Here is a 21,650-nt window from a genome sequence, read left to right on the forward strand (position 1 = left end):
GGATGATTACCTGACAGTTGATGGGTCATCATAACTATAGTAACTATAGTAATACCAGGAAAGGACCTGGCATGTCCAATAAGCCAATCATGCTAACTTCACATATTGGGAAAATAATGGAAAGGATGATTACAGAGAGAATGACATTCTATATAGAAGGTAAAGGATTGTTGTCTCCTTACCAGTGTGAATTCAGGAAAGAGAGGGGAACAATGGATCCAGTAATTTGACTGGAAACAGAAATTAGAAAAGCCCAAGTTAATAAAGAATCCTTAATGGCAGTGGTCTTTGATGCAGAGAATGCCTATGACATGGTTTGGAAGGAAGGCTCAATGATTACATTATACATAATTAGGATAACAGGAAGAACTCCTCCTCAGGGCAGTGTGATCAACCCAGTATTTTTCTCCATTACAATTAATGATGTATTCTCTGATGTAAGGTGTGGTATTGGGAAATTATTATTTGCAGATGATGGGAAGAAGGGGAAGAATGTAAAAGTGATTTAAGGAAAGAAACAAGAAACAGTTAGAGTCTTTGAAAGTGGTCATACTCGTGGGGATTTAGGTTTTCAGTGGTTAACAAAAATGGTGGGATACTTACTTGGAAGAAGACAAGAGAGGCAGGAGTAATGGTGTATGGAAAACAGCTAGAGCAGGCGAAGACTTTTCAATTTCTGCGTTTTTTGACACAAAGTTAACATAGAGTAATCATATAAATAAGATAGACGAAAGATGTAAAACGATCCTTAATATAATGAGATATTTTTCAGGGTCTGAATGGGGAGCAAGTAGAAGTGCTCTGAAGAATACTTATGTTGCATTGAATGAATTAAACAGAAATAAATTATATGAAAGATAGCTGAGGGGACAGATGAACTAATAACCATTTACTGATGAGCTGCATTTCAGTGAAAGTCAAATTATTGGTCATTTCAAGCAACACTAAATGCAACAAGAGGAAAGATGCATTAAAGGAGAAATTCGCCATGTTTTATGTGAATATCCCAATCAGTGTCGATGGTAAATGTAGTTAATTGAGGCAATACAATCCCCAGTGCATTGTGTCTTGAAAGAGAGAGTTGGGTTATTAGAGTTTAACTGCTTGCGCACCCTGCTTACATGTACCAGGATGCATTGCATGCAACCTCCTGACGCTCCACCCCCTAATACTTCCTAAACCTGCCCAGCAGGTGGAGGTGGCCGTTTCAAACAGGGATGTGTACAAAAAGGCATCTGAAATAAGTTAGCTATGTCATTACCAGTACAGAGGAAGAAGATGAAGAATGTGATGAGAATATCATGTTTTCATTGTTATAATACTACATAGACTATATATTTGTTGTACACATGTATATTTGGTAGTGTCGTATAATACACATAGTTTATTTAGTATCCTTTAGATCTCAGTCTAGTGAGAAAAATATTAAGTCATAACATTGTTCACTTTAAAAACTGTGAAGACATGTTGTAAAACTTTCAATAAATACAACAGAAACAATAATTTGGAAGATGGCTGAGTGGACATGAACAAATAATGTTTACTGATGACCTGCAGTAGTCACAACCTGTCATTTCAGCTCCTATTTCAAGCAGAACTACATACAACAAGGAGAAATATGCATAAATGTCAGGTCACCACCTGACCGCTTTGTGTAATATCTTGTGGTATTAATAATGATTTAAAAAAATGACCAACATGTGCGTGGACTCAACATGTAACTCTGTAACGTCGATACAAGAGTATTGCTTGTGATCTGTCTGCTGAGAAGAGGAGCCTCATGGAAATTATTTTTTAAAAGTAATCCATTGTATAAACAAACAAAATTTGTCATGGCAAGTCATTTGGTGTTTTCAAAGTCACTCTATGAAGCTGAGGCAGATTATTCTGTTAACACCCAGAGGCTGCTGATGTGAGGCTGTGAGCAGTCTGTAATTCTTTGGTTACAGTTTTCATCAAGTTTGTTTCTCTCCTCTCCTTCTCTGGAGCTGGTTCGGTTTTTCTTAAAGTGTGTTTTCCACTTGCGGATGGAGGCCACTTGTGGGTTGTTGACCCAACCGGCCGTCATCTGGGTTGCTAGGGCTGGGTGAGCTCAGATGTGAACGGTTGTTAAGCTCTGGGGAGCAAGTGGCCCTAACGACTCTGAAACTGAGAGCTCCCACACAGAGTTTAAAAGCCTGCAAACTCCCCTTCAGTTAGTTAGAACTGAAGAAGCCTCTTGGATGAGAGGTGAAGCCCTTCAAGGAACTGAAACACGTCCAGTTGCGTAAGATATAGCACTTAGAATTACCATGACCTGGATGACTGAGAACTTTCAATCAATATGAATATGAACATGTTTGGTGGAGCTGTGCAGTACTAATATTAGTAGTTGAGCAGCCCTATTGTAGACCCTCAGCATATTCTGATCACACCTGTTGCTCGGTAGCAAAGGGGATAATGCACATATCTCATGAAGCCATGGTTCAAGGGTTTGAGTCCCCATCTCTCCACACATGCATATGTATGTTGATTGATTACACCTGTTGTTCCTTAATGGGTAATAACAGTCGGGGTTTGATTCCTCATCCTTTTCAGCAATCACACCTTTGTTCTCCTACATAAAGATTTATGAAGAATAGTCTGAATGCTGAGTCAACATTTACACTATTCTTCATCTGTTCTGTATTTTTTCGTCTTCCATATGTTTTTCGACACTTCTCAATGCCTTCAGACTCTGTGTTAAAGAAACTATTAAAACGTATATAATATATAACACAGTTTTAGTTTTATGTTTTTTAAGCTCCTTTTAAGATTTTATAATGGGTGTTAAGTGCATTTATTCTTTTTCTATTTTACTTTTTTTTCCATTTTCCATTTTATACACAATTTAAACATAAAAGTGTAGGAAATCTTGTCTTCTTTTTAGCTGATATGCTTATTTCAGATATAGGACTAGGCTATATAAGCTTTCAAGCTACAAATACTCCAGCCAACTCCCTCATGAGCTCCAATGCTAATTTTGAACCTAAATTTCTGGATGAAAGCAGACACCATTTTTCTAACTCGCAGTCATTCCCTCAATTTGACTCTACAAAACCAAAATCTACACCATTACCTTCAGCAACTTATCCTGTTGCTCATGATGAAAAATCTACGCAATAGCTTTTTTCAATACAACCTGGGGTCTAAGAGTTTTTTTTCATGAGATTAACTGAGCTCAATGACACAGTGCTATTTATGCTTTGTTGGTAGTCTGACTGGTTGTTTTACTGCTACTCCTGCCACTAATTCTACTACTACTACTACCACTACTACTACTACTACTACTACTACTACTACTACTACTACTACTATTGCTTGTACCACTAATTTCAGCCATACATATGATGCACAGTGCTTACTGGTGCATTCTTCAACTGGACTTTTGTCCCTCAGTTCTGACTGGTCGATTGCTGCTGAGCTATTTAATAAAGTCAAACCTTGACCTGTTTCAGGTTTAATATCTCTCTGTCACTCTCTGTCACCCTCTCAGTTTCTCTGTCTTTCTCTCGCAGACACATGCGTCTGTCTGTCTGTCTGTCTGTCTCGCACACACGTACACACACACACTTGGCCTTCAATCAACTCCTCCTTGCCTCTCTCCTCCTCTTCCTTCATCTCCTCTTCTCTCCTTATTCACTTTGTCCTATTCCCTTCTCCTTCCCCTCCTTCCCTTCTGTCTTCATCCTCTTTTTCCCCATTCTTTCACTTATTCTTTCTTCTCCCCTTTGACTTACTCCGCTCTCAAGTTCACACTTCTTCAAACACTTCTGTACACATTTGTCTCTTAAAATAGTTATTATTTCAAGATGTTCAGCTTGTTGGAACCGACCACATGGTTCTGATATCAGAGCGGCATGCATTTAGACCAAAGCTTAAATGTGGCCTCCTTGCACTAACAAAGCCTGGTAAGCAAAGGAACTCCCATCTCACATTGTCTGAGAGCGCACCTGAACACATCTTCAGTTCCGCAACGACCGGATGCACGGAGAAGATAAGAGCAGTTGAACACCAGTTTCAAGCGCAGTCCCATCATAACGTGTTGCTGGAAGCATCAGCTTTCGTCTGCGCAACTGTTACTCAAAGGGAGCAAACAAATGTTTGGATTTTACCCGCCAAGGCCGCAGTCTTTAACCTCACTGGACAAGCCAACTGCTGCTGTAATTGAATGATGGATTTCTGTTGATTGAAGTATTATTGATTTGATCAATTTGCTAATATTAATAATTTGTATTATATTGTACAGAGCAGTTTTCTGTGATTATTTTGTGCATATGTTTCGTGATCATTGCTGGTTGTGATGGTCAGTGCTCGGATTCATTTCCTTCACTGTTCCTTTTCTTCTAAATATTTTACAAATATTTACATTTAAAGTGAACCCTTCTTTGAGACTGTTTTTGGTCCCTGATTCCAGGGTGGTGCACCGTTTTAATGATTTGATTATTAATTTTGATGAATTTTGATTAATTCAATTTTAATAATTAATATCAATAATTATTAATTTCTAATAACCACACCTGCCCTACCATCAATTCCCAACAAGCTCTTTAACAGCATTTTATGGTTTTCTACTGTTTAAACTAAACTTTAGGCTGTTTTCAACATTAATCATAAACCTGCTCCACTTGGAAATTATTCTAAAGAAACCATTCAAATGCTTAACATCGCTGGACACATAGTTTATCCTGGGATGGACAAGCTATGTGTCCTTTGTCTACCTTTGTCTACCTATTCAGATTTTTAAAATATTAATAAACTTGCTCTTGTTTTCTTAATTTCAATATTAAGTGTTTTCATTTCTTACCTTCTTAAACTCATGCAGTTTGACTTCAGAGTTTTTCAGCTGTACGGTGCAATACATTTTAGTTTTATGATATTTCAGGCAATTCATTTCACATTTTTGCATTTGGGGATTCTTTCAGAATCACTTCAGCTGTGTTTTCGCAGGAAATACATTTTCTAGTTATTAAACAATTTTCTTCTTCCCCTTTTTTGGTGCACTACTAGTTTTGCATACTTGCAAATAGAAACATGGATCCAAAGCTAAAATGTTAAGCATGTTTCAGAGATGTGTGGAATTACTGTTAGTGCTGCTGTAATGCTTAAAAAATACAATTTGATTTTATTTACATTTTTTATTAATTTTAAAATGTATAGTTTCCTATGAGAGTGGAAACTCTACTTTCTATGAACCCAATCAACTTTACAAGCTCACTGTGCATTTGCTAAAAATGTTTAGTTAAGGAATTTTTTAAGTGAAGGATTTTACAGCTCCTTCAATGTTTCACCGGTGTGTCACATGACCAGCTAGAGTGTGAGTGAGTGTCGATCAATAGTGTTTGGAGACACACAAAAAAATAATTCTAAACTGCTCTCATTTGTGCAGGTTTATCTCCATGAGCAAATACAGTTACAAGCATTAAAGTGTAGCCACAATCCGTTTCTCTATCACAATTGCAACATCTAACTCAATTAAGGTTTTATATGTAAGATTAAAACCTACTACTACTATATACACTGATCAGGCATAACATTATGACCACCTGCCTAATATTGTGAAGGTTCCCCCTTGTGCAGCCAAAACAGCTCTGACCTGTCAAGACATGGACTTAAGACCTCTGAGGGTGTCCTGTGGTGTCTGGCACCAGGGTGTTTTATAGTGGATCCTCTGGGGCCTGTATGTTGGGGGTGAGGCCTCCATGGATCAGACCTGCTCCAGCACGTCTTACAGATGCTCGATCAGATTGGGATCAGGGGAATTTGGAGGCCCGGTCAACACCTTGGGCCCTTTATTGTGTTCCTCGAGCTGTTCCTGAGCAGTGTTTGCAGTATGTCAGGGCACATTGTCCTGCTGGGGGGCCACTGCCATTGGGTAGTGTTGTTGTGATGAGGGGGTGTACTCGGTCCACAACAGTATTGCGTGTCAAGTGGCAATCACATGAATGCCAGCACCCAAGGTTTCCCAGCAGAACATCGCATTGTGATGAGGTGATCAATGTTATTCACGTCACCTGTCGGTGGTTTTAATGTTGTGGCTGATTGGTGTATATTCTCACTCTCAGCTATCCAAGCTCTAACTACAATTCCAAAATCACAGCTAAAATGTTTATTCTCAACAAACTTAATCATCATGAAAATGTTACATATGCCACATATGTGGCAGCTGTAGCTCAATGGTAGAGCAGCTTGACTATTGTTTGCAAGGTTGGCGATTTGAGCCCTGCCTTCTCCAGTCCATCAAATTCAAGTGTGCAAATTCAGAAAACTGTGTGTAAACTTTAATAATTTGCATGGATGAATTGCTCCATTACACCGTGTGGACATCATATTTGGCTCTGCTTTGTGGCTACTTTAAATATATGCACTTCTGATGATCTTCATCAATAGTTAAAGTAAAGTAAGTACTTTAAGTAAAGAGTAAAGATGGATTTACATAAGATTACTGGCACCCATCTAACTGGCAACACAATACATGTGCTCAGCCTGTTGGCCCCTTAGCAGATAGGAGAGATCTGAGACAGGCTGTTGAATGATAATTAACAGTTAGACTAGCAGTGTTAAAGAGCTTTTTGTTTTTGTCTGACTGTCTTGTATGTCTCTGCTCTCTAACAGCCCTGCCCAGTCCTCCCACCTCCCTCATTGTGACAGAAACCACGGCTACCAGTGTCACCCTGACCTGGGACTCTGGCAACCCAGAACCAGTGTCCTACTATATCATCCAGTACCGTCCCAAACTGTCTGACAATGGCTTCCAGGAAGTAGACGGAGTTGCAACAACCCGATACAGCATCGGTGGCCTCAGCCCTTTCTCAGAATATGACTTTCGTGTCATGGTTATCAACAGTGTTGGCCGAGGGCCTCCCAGTGGTATTGTGGACACCCGTACAAGCGAGCAAGCACCCTCATCACCTCCTCTTCACGTCCAGGCACGCATGTTGAGCTCCAGCACAATGCTGGTGCAGTGGGAACCACCAGAGGAGCCCAACGGCCAAATCCAGGGCTACCGAGTGTACTACAGCTCGGAGCATGATGCCCCTCTCAGCACTTGGCAGAAACACAACACAGACAACAGCCAGCTCACCACCATCTCAGGCCTCACCACAGATATCACCTATAGCCTGAGGGTGCTGGGCTTCACATCTGTTGGAGATGGGCCTCCCTCTGATGTTCTGCAGATCAAAACCCAGCAAGGAGGTGAGAACATGTTCAAGGTGTAACTGCATGAGAAAGCCGCAGAGTGAGTTTGTTGCTGGATGGTTTTGTGGTGAGTAGTGCTGGACAGTGATGGGAGAATTAATAACATAATTTCCTTAAGTAAAAATAGCAATTCCACAATATAAAAATACTCACTTACATGTACATATTAGCACCTTAAAAAGTTGTGGCAATCAGTTGCTAATTTACGCATCCAGCGGACACAGAGTAACATTATCATGTATTTGGAGACATATTTGTGTCCACATAATGAATTTAAGCTTTCTTCACTCCCTAGTCCACATTAAGCTGTGTCCCAGTTCAATACCGCACACTAATTGTGAGTAGGTTTTGAGTGATTATATATTCACACTAGAAAAACAAACTGTTGTCTCCAAGCAATCAGTATGAACACTTAAAACACTCACTTTCTGACTGTGAAAGAAAATCACATCATCATATTTATTGATAATCAAAGGCACAGTCCATGTAAACAGATAGGGCAGCCAGGAGCTACACTGCAGCAGCAACACTGCATATGTGAAAACACACATGCAAGTGAGCAGCAGCAGCTCTGCAAACCAGCTGCCACACACTACACAAGCATCCAGTGTTGCCAGCCTGTTATGCTGATTCCCAATTAGCCTCAGCTCTTAAAACATTTAAAAGTTTCTCTCTTTAGACATTGTCTAAAATGGTCTCAGCCTCAAAGTCAACTACTTACCTCCTGGACCCCCAACCAGCAATACTGTTTAAGGACCTTTGGCCATCATTGGGGCCTACAATGCTGAATATTGTAAATGTATAACTTATGAACAGTGCTGTCACCGCTAGCTTTAAGACTGTGTGTTGTGAGCTGTGGTTAAGCCTCTATTTAAGAAACTCCAACTTGATTTAGGGTCTCTATATAACTATAGAGCGGTATCCAACCTTCCCTTCTTCTCTCAAGTTTTAGAAAGAGTTGTGTCTCAGCAACTTTCTGAAGCTTTTTGAAGCTTTCAGAGCATGTCATTCCACTTAAACTGCACTTGCAATTTGGTAAATTACATTCTTGTCATGTTACACAGCATAGATCCCAAACGCAAGAACACAGGCAGTTGGGTCAAGAACAAAAGGTGAGCTTTAATAATAGCTGATAACCAAAGTCAGTGACCAGGAGGCAGGGGCAAAGAGCAGAGCCGAGGGGGCAGAGCTAGTCAGGCAGAAGCCCACATGAGTTCAGGCGGAAGGCCGACGGTGAAGGTAGACACTCCCTGGAGGCTGAGCAGGAGGCTGGCAGTGAAGGTCGAAGCCCTTTGAGGCCTAGCAGGAGGCCGTCGGTGAAGGCAGGAACTTTCAGGAATCCGGGCTAGAGTCGGCCAGGCTGCCGACAGAGGAACAGGGGCTGGAGTCAGCCAGGCCGCCAACCAACTAGCAGGAACAGAAGTTGGCTGTGTTGCCGACCGAGGAGCAGGATCAGAAGTCGGCTTGCCATTGGCAGGTGTTGGCAGCGCCGCCGACCGTGAACCACTGGCAGGTGATGGCTGGGCTGCCAACGGGGAACCACTGGCATGTGTCGAAGTCTGATGGGGCATCGGCCAATCCAGGAAGAGGCCCAGGGTCAGGAGTCACGTTAACGAATCCAGAAACAGATGAAAAGTTGGCCAACTACGCCAAGGAGCATGGGACCAGGAATTGGGCTTTATGGGTCCTGGCACTTGCTCCAACATTGACCCAAATAGTAGTCTCTTCACTGTAGGTTGGAGTCAAGAAATAGGCTCAAAGAAGATCATTGGCGAGGTGCAGAGTCTGGTACAAAGGAGTTTATTGGGTTCTACAAGGCAGCAACACCAATAAACATTGAGTTTGGTCCCGGGAGTGAACTGAACAAGTTCTTTCTGTGCTCCTGCTTTTATGTTGTAGGTTCTTCAACTATTTCTTAAAAACCCGCCCCTGAGGGCCAATTCTAATGGTGGATGACATCAACTGATTTGTTTATGGCTCCTCTCATTGGTTGACCTTTCTAGTACACCAAAAAACTGACTCCATTAGCTTCATACATGAGCCAATAGTATCTTTTCTAAAAAGTATAACAGGTGTGGTTAGTATATGATTAAACTGAGTTCAGCTGAGTTTCTTACAATGCACATCTCTCTTCCACAGAGTTCAGCTGAGCGCTCTTACACTATGCAGCTGGGCCTTCTAAGCTCAGTGAATGATATATAGGCATTCTACACTCTGTGTGCACTCTGCATTCAGAATACATGGTTTTTCACATGTACACGGACTATACACACATATACACTGATTAACTAATAGGTGAACACAGAAAAAGGGTGGGAAATCACACAGGGAGGAAATGAAAACCAAACATGACACATGAGGGCAGAACTTCAAAAACAAAAAAAACAGGAAATAACTCAAACTATAACAATTCTACTTACCATGGACTCAAACTCCACCCCAGTGCTTCTGTTACTGGATCCCAGTAGCTACAGCATTTCATACCATAGGCCATGACATACTAGACTGACTCGAAAGTCAGTTTGGCATCTCTGCCTGGCTCTCACTTAGCTAAAGTCATACCTATCAGAAAGAAAATAATGCATTTCTTATAACAGTATTACCTGGATATTTACTGATGTGAAGTAAGCAGTTACCCAGGACACTGTTCTTGGCCCTTTACTCTTCTCTTTAAATATTTCACCTCCTGGCCAAGTCATTCGCAGTTATGGAATACATTTCCACTTTTACGGATGATACTCAGCTGTATGCACCCATAAGAGCAGATGACCATTCTCAAATTAAATATTTAGAGAACTGCTTGTCAGCAGTGAAAAAATGGATGTTGGATAATTTCCTAAATTCAGATAAAATTGCGATATTAATCATTGGCCCCACGCTCGACAGAAAAAACATTTTGATCAGGTATGTCTCAAAGTTCGACTGTCAAGAATCTTGGTGTTATATTTGATTCTACCTTTCTTTTGACATTTCAGCACATTAAAGAAATTGCCAAGATTGCATTAAACCACCTACGCTACAGCTCAAATTAGGTCTTCCTGTTAATGACTGATGCAGAGATCCTAATGCATGCCTTTGTTTCATCTAGATTGGAGTCAGTCAGGAAAACTCTCCTCATAGGATTTACCATTTATTGGAACAAATGGAAATACAGTTAAGCTTGGCACTGATGGCTCCGCTCTAAGATGCCCCCTGAATTGACCCAGCAGCATGCTAAGCCAAAACAGGGAGGCATTGGTGATGCAATGAAGAAGACCCCGGGGCATACAAGAGTGAGCTCTAACCAAGACAATAAATGTAGTTTTAATTTTTTTTAATGCATCAACTAACGCTAAGCTTCATTTCAGTCAGGGAATCTCGTCATAGGATTAACCATTTATCGCAACAAATGGAAATACAGTTATGCCTGGTGCTGAAGGCTCTGCTCTCAGGATGCTTCCTGAATTGACCCAGCAGCATGCTAAGCGAAAATAGGGAGCGCAATGCAGAAGACCCCCAAAACAACACAGCCCCAACACCAAGCGAAGAATAACCATGCGAAGCATCAGCCACACTATGGTAAAACATCTATGTGAAGAAGCAAGCCCACTGCAGACCTCTCAAGCATTATCTGAATAAAGATGCAAACATGCACCCTGTAAAAGGTCATTTCAAAATTATATGGAATATCAATGTGTAGCAGCAAGCCTGCTGCAGATGTCAGAACGTATTTTTTTATAAAAGTTGCAAGAACGCATCCTGTAAGAGGTAATTCTACAATTATATATGATATAAATGTGTACCAGCAAGCCTGTCAATGTCCAAATCTCTGAGTATCAGAGATAATCTTATGTACACTGGGACCAATGTAACATTCGTATTCTGCAGAAGACCAGCAACCCATTGTTTTCAGCGTGGATGCCGGGACCAAGGGAGCCGCAGAGGTTGCTGTAGAAAGTCTAAAGCTAAAGTGGAAGTCTAAAGCTGAGGAGGGTGTTCGCATAGCTTGCATAGGAGTCAGGGGGCGTGTTGTGAACCAAGAACTTGGCATGACCTTTCCTTTGTCGTAAAAAGGGTTTGTCTTGCTTTGCACCAGGGTGCCTTTGCAGGTACTGGGTAATGGAGGATAGGGGACAGAAAGCAGTGTCTGTTTTTGAATGTTTGATGTGAATAGAATACATGTGAGCATTTGCAGTGATCTCAAAAATGGTAAGATCATGCATGGGATTGAAAGAGTCTAAGTTTGTTGTGAATTCTCTGCACCTGAGGAACCCATAAAAAGCAGTGAAGAACACAGCTTCCAGTAATGACTCTGCATATGACCCAAAACACCCCTGCCTAAGGTGAGACACCAGTTTGTGGACTAAAGATAATGAGCAGGGAAGCAGGGCAGGGCCCATCATCATTTCTTGGTTGCTCTTTTTCCAGACCATTGAAGAGGAGGCGAATAGAGGGGTACCTAAGCAGGTCTTCATACTGAAGGATCTGCATATCTTAAATTATACTAAGTACCTCCTACGAGTGCTTTGAAGAAGGAAGGTTGCATTGGACAACCGTGGACAATTATAGCACAAATCACAGGGATATTAACAGGCAAGACGAGTATAGTGAAGGCTGTACAGAAGGAAGTAAAATAAGACCATGCAGAGTCATACATTTTTATAGTAGTAGTAGAGTTTTTGCAGGACTGGACAACAAGACAGTTTGAAAGAAGGCTGAGCAACGCAGGCCTTGGGGGCTGCAGAGGATTCTGAATTAATATTTAATTGATATTTAAATTGGGACAAGCAGTCAGCAATGTTATTATCCAGGCCAGGTGGACTGTCTGAAGAGAAATATTGCCCATGACACATTACCAACAAATCTATTAATAAAGACGAGTGCTGCAGGGACACACAGATCTGGGGTGGCCTTCTCCACAAAACTTCTCGGTCCTCCATTCCACAAGGTTGGGAGATTGTCCTGGCAGAAATAGCTTCTGCGTCACAGTTTTTGGGCAGAGGCTTACTGTGTGTGAAAAAGAGCCACACACGATGCAGGAAAGTGCCTGATGCCCTGTGAAGTGCTTGCTGATGAGAGCTAGATCAACAATGGACCAGTCCAACCTTTGGTAAAAAAATGTAATGTACAATGCCAACAAAGATTTGTCATACTTGTAACAGAGAGTGCCCATGTATTACATTGCCAAGTCAGATATAATGGCTAAATATGTGTCCAGTTCAAAGCTACGATCCTGATAAACTTTGCATATGATGAGTCTGTGGACAACAAAGGCAACATTAAACTCAGCCATGGTCAGATATTTTGACATTCTGGGATCGCTTTCTTTGAGACTTCCCAACAGTAAACAAAACTGCAAGGATTTGATTCCTCAGATGAGGAGAGACAGCAGCGGCAGGTGGGAAGAATGGCACGCTATTTGATGTGATGGCGTAACGTCAATTGGGTGCGCCCCAAGTACTAAGACTGCCTGGGATGTGGAAGCACCATGGGCAGCAGCAGCAGCAGTAGATGGCCCTGGAGTTGAGAATGGTGGTGAGCAGTTGGCGTGGTTTTCCTGGACTTGGAGACAGACATCCATCTTGCTAAGGAAGGACTGACTGTAGATCAGAGCAGCGAGGACCAGGTCCTTATTTTGTTGGTTGGCAGAGGATTGGAGTCGGGCTCTTTTAGCCAGGATGCTCAAGTTAGCTGCTGCCAGCGGTGCAAGGGCAGTTCTTCCTCTTGGATTAACTTTTCTTTGGGATTTCTAAGTGCTGTATTGTAGGCAACTGGACATGTTTCAGTTTCTTGAAGACATTTCACCTCTCACCTTTATTGTATTTACCTCAGTATTTTATTTTATTTTATAACTACTAAAAGCATTTTACCTTGTTGTCCTCAAAGGAAATTTTTCCCCTTCAGAGCAGAGTCTTGACCTGAGGAGTTGGCCCTCCTGTGTTGTGCCATTCGTTTATGGAGAGGTTGTTTTGTCTCCCCAATGTACAAATCTGTGCAGTCCTGGCTGCACTGAACAGCATTAACTACGTTACTCTGCTTATGCCTGGGTGTTTTGTCCTCAGGATGGTTTGTCTTAAGGATGGTTTGAAGAAAACCAGGATATGATGTTTATTGAAGATCCTCCTGAGTTTCTCAGATGTTACTGCGACATAGGGAATGACGATGTTGTTACATTTTCTCGTCTCCTTCTCTCTGTCTGCTCTGGATCTTTTAGTGGTTTTGAAAAAGGTCCAATTTGGGTAGCCACAGGTTTTAAGTGCTCCCCTGATGTGCTTCTGTTCCTTCCTATTCCCCTCTTTCTTTGTGGGCACAGTCTCAGCCTGATGGTTTATGGTTTTGAAGACCCCAGCTTGTGCTCCAGTGGGTGATGAGAGTCAAACAGCAAGTATTGATCTGTGTGTGTAGGTTTTCTGTACACCTCAATGTTGAGGCTTGTGTCTTCTTCAATGTGTACTGTGCAGTCCAAGAAGGGCAGACTGTCTCCTCTGACATCTTCCCGCATGAACTTGATGTTACTGTCCACAGCATTTATATGTCCTGTGTTGGCTTCCACTTCCCTTGTTCGGATTTTGACCCAGGTGTCGTCCATATACCTGAACCAGTAGCTAGTGGCTCACAGTTCCTGTGAAGCTAATTAAGGTTCTGCTCTCAACTTCTTCCATGTAGAGGTTGTACCACATTTATTTATCTCATTTGTTTGTATCAGATATTGTGTCAATGAAATTAGTAAAGTCTGTGATTTTGTTCTGTTCTGCACATACAACATCTATTGCATGGCTGTCTATCCTGGGAGAGGGATCCCTCCCTCAGTTTAATTGATGGTTTAAGGACAGAGGATGTCATTAATTGTCCGCATTGTAAAGCCCAGTGAGGCAATATGATTGTGATTTTGGTCTGTGTAAATAAAAAGTATTTGATTTGATTTGATGTTGAGATGTATCGGATCGGTCTGATCCGCTGCAGTGTCCAGTCAATAACTGACATCCACTAAGGGGGCATGTCAGCTGGTAAAAAGACTTCCGTGAAGGCTGTTCTTGTGTGTCCTCGCTGATCGCTCCTCAGAGACAACTCCTTGGTCCTCAATCCTTGCTCCTTAGAGCACAAATAGGAGTTTTCGACAATATGCAAGATGGTGCGCCAGAACAACTGCTGGTTCAAGCATGGATAGAGGAGCGTGGAAATGTCAGATAGGAGAAACTGAATGTACCCTCTGTGGCCAGTCTCCCACTTCGCCTCCTGCTTGCCTTACTGTGTATTTCCACCATCAAATTAGCCCTGCAATGTCTCTGTCTGTGTTTGTGTCTTTTGTTCTCTTCAACTCTTTGTTTCTGCCTGCAGTTCCAGCTCAGCCATCTGGTTTTGAGGCCGAAGCCGAGCTAGACTCACGCATCATGCTGTCATGGCTTTGGCCTGTCCAGGACCCCATCATTAGCTTTGAACTGCTCTACTGGGAGGCCAACAATCCCACAGAAAAGGTAAGTACCACCTTAAGTCCACTTCCCTTCCACAAGAATGTTCCTCTTATAGTGTGAACAATATATCTCTGTCTCAAGCAAGGGGCTCGAAGTGCTGCCCCCAGCCGCTCTGCACCCCCTTTCCTCTTGACTCGGCTCATGAACTTATGCCAAAAATATGATGTCACGTGGCCTGTAATTTAAAAAAAAATGTGAATAATCATTTTTTAGTTATTTCACACCAATTTAAAGTACACCACCATATGTAATTGAAATAGAAACACAATTCTGTAAAAAAAAAAAAAAAAAAAAGGTCTACAGAGAAAAAAAGCAGTCATTTTCGGCATTTGAAGACCGCGAATCAATTTTAAATATGTCAGGGAGTAGTTTTACACAGTTGTTGGGAGTAATGACCAAGAAGGAGCTGTTAAATGAAGATTTGCAGGCAACAGGCTGCACACCTCCAATTTCTTAGGCAGGTAATACTTTTCCCTCATGAATGTTATCAGGTTACCTGTCATCACTGAGTTAAATCCGACATATTGCTGTATAGGCACTTTTGATTTTCAATTTGACAAAAAATTCTCTGCCATCGCCCAGCTCTTCTAACTCTCTCCACGCTAAAAGCCAAATGTGACTCCTGTTATTTTGTGCTGTGACTCTCATGCTGGCCCTGCTGCTGCATGGAGCAGACGCCTCCGATAGTTTGTAATTGCAGCGTCCATTGTCGAAGTCTTGATTTTTCTAAAAAGTAAAATGACTGAGGGGGTGGTGGGCAAGTAATGTTATTTGCAGTGCAGGGTTTCAGTAAGTTATTTAAGAGTCGGGGGAAAAAGATCTGCACTAAACGGTGAAAAACTAATCATATAAACATGTATACAAACTGCTGTTGGCATTTTTGTATTATTATGTTAATAATGGGAAAAAAAAGGAAAAAGTCAGTAATATTGTGCTTTCTTGTAGTACTCTAACGCTGTAGGGGCCCTCCTACCTATGTGCATGTGTTTTTGTATAGTATGTGTGAGTGAGTCAGCATGGTAAAATATAGTACTGGCGACACCAGGAGCTACCACAGAAGCAGTTTTTAAATTCTGTAACAGGAATCATATGTGTGTGTGTGTGTGTGTGTGTGTGTGTGTGTGCATGTGTGTGTGTGCGTGTGTTTGTGTGTTGTATATATACAGTTTGTGTATAAGTACCATGGCTTTCATGATTTCATGGTCTGTATCTCTCCACAGCATCATGTCACTTTTGACCCAGCAGGCTACTATGCAGTTGATGGTCTAAAGTCAGATACACCCTACATGTTTTCCCTGGCAGCAAAGTCTGACATCGGTTTAGGAGTCTTTACTCAGCCCATTGAGGCCAGGACTGCCCAATCCAGTAAGTACTATAGCCTTCTAAAGTTACTTTGGTTCAGGTTACTTGAATGATCAGTTGTTGCCTTTTTGTACTGATCCATTTTACTTTAAAACTAATTTATTAAAAGTGAACCAAGAGAAGGAAACAGGAGGTCAAATCAACATATGACAGGTAATTCATTGTACAGTGTTGGTGATGTTATCCAGCATCATCAGTGATACATGGACATTATAAGCAGGTCAAGCTGTACAATTTTTAACATAGGGTTACAGTTGTCAAGAATGTGCGCTCGTGTATACCCTCCATCACCTACAAACCTAGCTGTAACAAGTATGGAATTCTACCTGGTTAATATGTTTAGGTAAACAATGAACAATTGACAGAATTTTCTCACAGAAATGGTGACTGAAAATTGAAACTGAAAACCAGTGATACTTAGGCAAAACAATTTTGAATTGTCATTGAAAAAAAGACAGGAATGTATTCAAATAAAATGGAATCTTTTCCATATCCAGTTGCACTTTTTCTGTGCCAATAAATGTTCAATGGCAAATTTTAATGTCACCGTTCAAGTCTCATAGAAATCTCTCATTAAACTGTAGCTTTACTTAGCCCTCATGATTTTCTTGTTACATGTAGGTCTTTTAAGCACATACACATACACATATACAAGATGTGTGTCATAGTTACAGAATTTTGTAAACTTGGCTCCTGACGTAATTGTCTTTGTCATCCATTTAACAAATGTAACTTGAGATTTGCTTTTATTGCTTTGTGACCCTGAAAAGGGTGGATATCTCACTTCACTATTGGGGGGGCAATGAACAGGAAATTTTCTCATGAAAAGCTGCAATCAAAAGTAATTCTAAGTGCTGTATCATAGGCAACTGGACTTGTTTTAGTTTCTTAAAGACGTTTCACCTCTCATCCAAAAGGCTTCTTTACTTCTAACTAACTAGAGGGGAGTTGGAAGGCTTTTAAACTCTGTGTGGGAGTGTCCTTACAGAGTCATTAAGGACACGTGTGAGCTCTGAGTTTCAGAGTCGTTAGGGCCACTTGTGGGTCGTTGACTTAATCGGCCTTCATGTGGGTTGCTAGGGCTAGGTGAGCCCAGGTGTGAATGGTTGTTGAGCTGTCTGGGGAGAGAACTCAGTACTGCATTGTAGGTGGGTGATAAGTAATGTCGTAGGCCACCTCCTCCGTTCAAAGACCGCCGTTCCAGTTTAACATAGATGGATTCCTTTCCTTCTCTTCTTCTCCTTGTCTTCTCTGGCCAAGATGTTTACATTGTTGTCTATTGTTACTTGATTTTTCTCCTTCAAATGTAAATGGACAGCAGAATTGACCTGAGGAGTTGGCCTTCCTGTGTTGTGCCATTCGTTTATGTAGAGTTTTTTTTGTCTCCTCAATGTACAAATGGTTGCATCGAACAGCATAAACTACATTACTCTGATTATGCCTGGGTGTTTTGTTCTTAGGATGGACAAGTTTCTGCCTCAGCGCGTTGGTAGGTTTGAAGTGAACTGGGATACTTCTTAATTTAATCAAGTATCCTAAATTAAAAATTCACATCTGGCATTTTTAACAAAAAAAACAAAAAAAAAATCTGTTAAAACTTCAGGGAGTTATGATATAAATTAAGGGGGGTTTGATCTCATGCCTTTATGGACATAATGCATTAGGAGATGCAGCTGCTACGTCCCAATATGGCCGCCATGTTCATGCACAAGATTCAGTTGCAAGGTTAACGACTGAACAAAATACAGTATGGTTATAATTGTGTGTGTGTTTTATTCTATTGTGTGTCAGAAGTTAATAAAAATGTCAGCCCATCTTATTGTTTTAATTTCCAAAGCACTTACTTGATTTATTTTGGAGATCATCACCACCAACTCACTCTGCTCTGTTCCACAGACACTACTAACCCTGCAGTATTTGGGGGCGGGGTTGGTCAGCAGTGGACCAAACCACTGTGAGACAAGACCTGATCTTTAAAAACTTTAAAACGCATTGTTTTGCGTCTAGTGTGTGCTAGAGTGCGAGGCAGTTCCTGAATGATGAAAGCATTGATGCCATTGACTGGCCCTCTTATTCCCCTGACCTGCACCTAGAGTTCCCCCAGGATACCATCCACCGAGGAAAAATACCCTTTTAAAAATCCACATATTTTGGTTGAGACAGTGATGGGTTTATCTCCTTCTAAATAAATACAGCTTTCCTGTGAGATCATGTGTGGCGGTCTTGGGCCCCTAATTCTTCAATCCATGCAGTCTGCCCTGTTCCTCAATATGACACTACTTTGCTTTTATCCCAATAAAATTATTTCCTTTTTTCTTGTGGGGCATTTTCTCCTTCCAAATTGTAATTCATGTTGTCTCACAACCACCCACCTCTACTCCAAATTTTTGTTTTTTTCAGACCAACGTTTATGTTTGCAACTTAAATCGGCAGCTGTGCATTTCCCAAACATGGATCTCTGACTCTTTGATCTTTTGTGCCTCATCATGGATTAATCCAAAGGTTCTTGCACATGTAATGGAGTTATATCTCTTTCAACTCATCACAAGCACCTCTTCTGCAGGTGAACAAACCAGCCTCCAACACTGTTCAAACAGTAACCTCACTAGGTCCACATGCAAAAAAAATGCATGATAACATAACATCTCTCCCACCTTCTCCTCACTCATTTCAACTGTTGGTTTTGCTGTTGTATTTTGTTGGACTCTGTTCTTGTGTATCATTTTGCATAAATGCATTTATCTGTAATGCACCTGTTCAGTTTGGTGAGACTTCACATTGTGAATGCTAATTGTGTGAGATCACTGTTGTTTCACAGAAGATTATCTACAGTGTGAAGTTTCACCCTCATTTTTGTCTGCCCTATGGACTGTGTAGACCATCAGAGGAAGAAGCCATCAGTTCACAGAAAAATGTGTTTCCTATTAATTATTGTGTTAATTTCATTTTTCAATTAGATAAACTGTTACATATTAAATCCTAACAATTCACTGTCCAGTAAACCCTCAGACTAGTGTCAGACTAGTTGGAAATGGACATTTTAAGAGACTTTTCTCTTCAGTCAGACGGCAGGTTTGAGGTGCTAGCTAAATGGGCATGATAATTCAGTCCTCAAGGAGGCTCTAACTACTCAGAAGCAGAATGAAGCAAAGCCCAATGCTCACAGGTTTAAGACAGACACCATTACAACAAATCCTTACAAGAGGATTCACCTTTATTTGTGAGTGAAAAATTGGACAGCCCTATGCATATCTTGAGAACTGTTCATGCTATCAACTTCTAAAAAGAGAAAAGTAGACAGTGTAAAACAGAGCTAGTAGTAGCAGTAGTAGATGGTGGATGACACGCCACAGTTTGTAAAAGCAGGAAGCGAAGCAATAAATGTACTGCTGTGGATGGGAGCAGAATCATTTTAAGAGTAGTCTACATATTACTCTCTTCAAAACCACCAGACTCATTTTCTGCAGCGTTGCCTCATCTATTGTTTAATTCAGCTGTGTTTTGTATTTTCTGTTTACTTAAAAGAGCAATTTGTTAGTTATGGACAGAATGTTAGGTTAAAACACTTTAAATCTTAACTAATGACAGAATGTGAAGAAACAACAGTTGATGTTCTATACTGTGAGGCAAACACGTCTACTTAAGTTAGCATGCTAACCAGCGAGTCCAGCCAGTCCTGTCATATGAAATAACTTTGTACCATCATAGGCCATTGTCTGATAGCCCCTGTACTTTTAGCTTGGAGATGTATACCAGCTGTTTTCATAAAATGAAACAAAACAAAATAAACCTAAAAAATGTCTCTTACGGAATACTCATATCTATTTTCCTTACTAAACAGAAAAAATACAATGGTACACCATATGAATTCAAGTTTCTAAGACAAGCTTTATTGCCTTGTTAACTCATGGTAAAACACACTTCATTCAAACTCGACAGAAACTAAAAAAACTCATGGTTTGGTAGCTTCCAGATAGCTTCCTCGAGATAGGTAGGTTTATTTAACTAACTAGGCTCGTCTCAGCTCTGCCCAAACTCTACCTATTTGCCCATTATTGATAAGACAAAGTCTGGCAAAGTCAGGTGCTGCCAAGATGGTGACAGCCAGTACCATCCACTTTAGGCCTAAGATTGTCTCTTTAGAAACCTAAAGGTGACGTCACAAAAGCTCCGTTCACTATTTGACACAGTCAATGATCTAATTGTGACTTTTTAAAACAGGTTTAATTCTGGATCTCTATTCTAGTCTGCTGATGAGGTATATAATTTACTTCTTTCCACTGTTCCCTGTTTTCCCAAGGCATTCGTGATGATGAACATGATACACAAGGAAAAATAAAACAGAAAGGCAACCTCCATGCCAATGTGAAATGAGTCAGTTGCCTATTTTTAGTGGCTTTACCCATGCATACAGGATAGTCATGCCAGTGGACGAGTTTGCCTCTATTTTTTTCCCCTTGTGTGTCCTGTGTCCTCCTCCTAATCAATAATATTCTGAATTAGGCACATCGTTTTTTGCTGGAGCTGATAATGGAAGTTGCTAGGGAGTAAGACATCTTGCTTCTTTCTCATCTCTGTTGAGAGTTGCATGAGCAGGGCAAAACATTTGAACAGGACATCCTTGAAACTATGTTCATTGCTACCTACTGAGCTGGAAACGAGCAGCGTACTATGGCTGTGAGTGAATGGTAGTTGTAAGCAAAAGGTAGACGCAGGTGTAACTTTAAGTTGTGTGCTGTGTTGTGCTGCAGTGCCTGCCGCTCCTCCCAGGAAAGTGGAGGCAGATGCCCTCAACTCCACTGCCCTCAGGGTGACCTGGAAGCCTCCCCTGTCTGTGAAGCAGCATGGCCAGATCAGAGGCTACCAGCTGGTGTACACCTGGCTAGAGAACGGGGTGCCTCACGGCCAGCCAGTCATCATGGACGTGCCCCTTCCTGAAGCCCAGGTACTGTCACATTCTGTCTAAAGAGTCCCATGACAGGTTAAACAGGTGTTTTTGTTTATCTCACTTGGCGGGAACAATGGCTGACAAAAAAATTGGGAGTTTGGTTTAAATCCCAGGAATCCTTGGCAAAAGCTAGCTTCCTTGACAGATGTCAACTGGTAAAAGGACTGTACTCATATAGTGCTTTTCTAGTTGAGTTACCACTCAAATGTTTACAACACAAGTTAGCATTCACCCATTTACACACACTCATACACTGAGTCTGCCATGCAAGCCACCATCTACTCTTTTAATTTTTTTCCCTTTTTCCTTTGTCCATTCCATAATTTTCACTTCTCATACACGATTTAAACTTATAAATGGAGGAACTCATGTCTTCTTTCAGCTGATTTGCTAATTTACTTTTGGCTGTATAAGCTTTCAAGCGATTTCATTCAATGCGTTCAGCTACTTCTCCTGTCACTCATGACATAAAAATATGCGCAATAGCATAATTAATAGAATAGTTTGCTGAATAAATTACCCAGCAATGGCTTGAGATCGTGATACTGTGGTTGCAGTGAGTAGCTTTAGCCAGCATGGCTAGAAAACATGCTGTGTTTGCAATGAACAGGCTTTAGCTAGCAATGGCTAGAGAACTGCGATGGCCTGCTTTTGATGTATAGACTTTAGTC

The 21,650-nt window shown here is 41.2% G+C and overlaps 1 protein-coding gene across 1 annotated transcript in view; it reads left to right on the forward strand.

Moving 5' to 3' along the window:
- LOC141004605 (receptor-type tyrosine-protein phosphatase F-like) overlaps nt 1-21,650 on the forward strand; it is a 448,688-nt gene that overhangs the window by 150,409 nt on the left and 276,629 nt on the right. The window contains exons 7-10 of the mRNA XM_073476198.1: nt 6,634-7,215; nt 14,536-14,672; nt 15,890-16,034; nt 20,783-20,976. Of these exons, the coding sequence (XP_073332299.1) occupies nt 6,634-7,215; nt 14,536-14,672; nt 15,890-16,034; nt 20,783-20,976 (1,058 nt within the window). The remainder of the gene's footprint in view (nt 1-6,633; nt 7,216-14,535; nt 14,673-15,889; nt 16,035-20,782; nt 20,977-21,650) is intronic.

This window comes from Pagrus major, chromosome 11 (genome assembly GCF_040436345.1).
Source record: "Pagrus major chromosome 11, Pma_NU_1.0".
In the NCBI taxonomy this organism is placed as follows: Eukaryota; Metazoa; Chordata; class Actinopteri; order Spariformes; family Sparidae; genus Pagrus; species Pagrus major.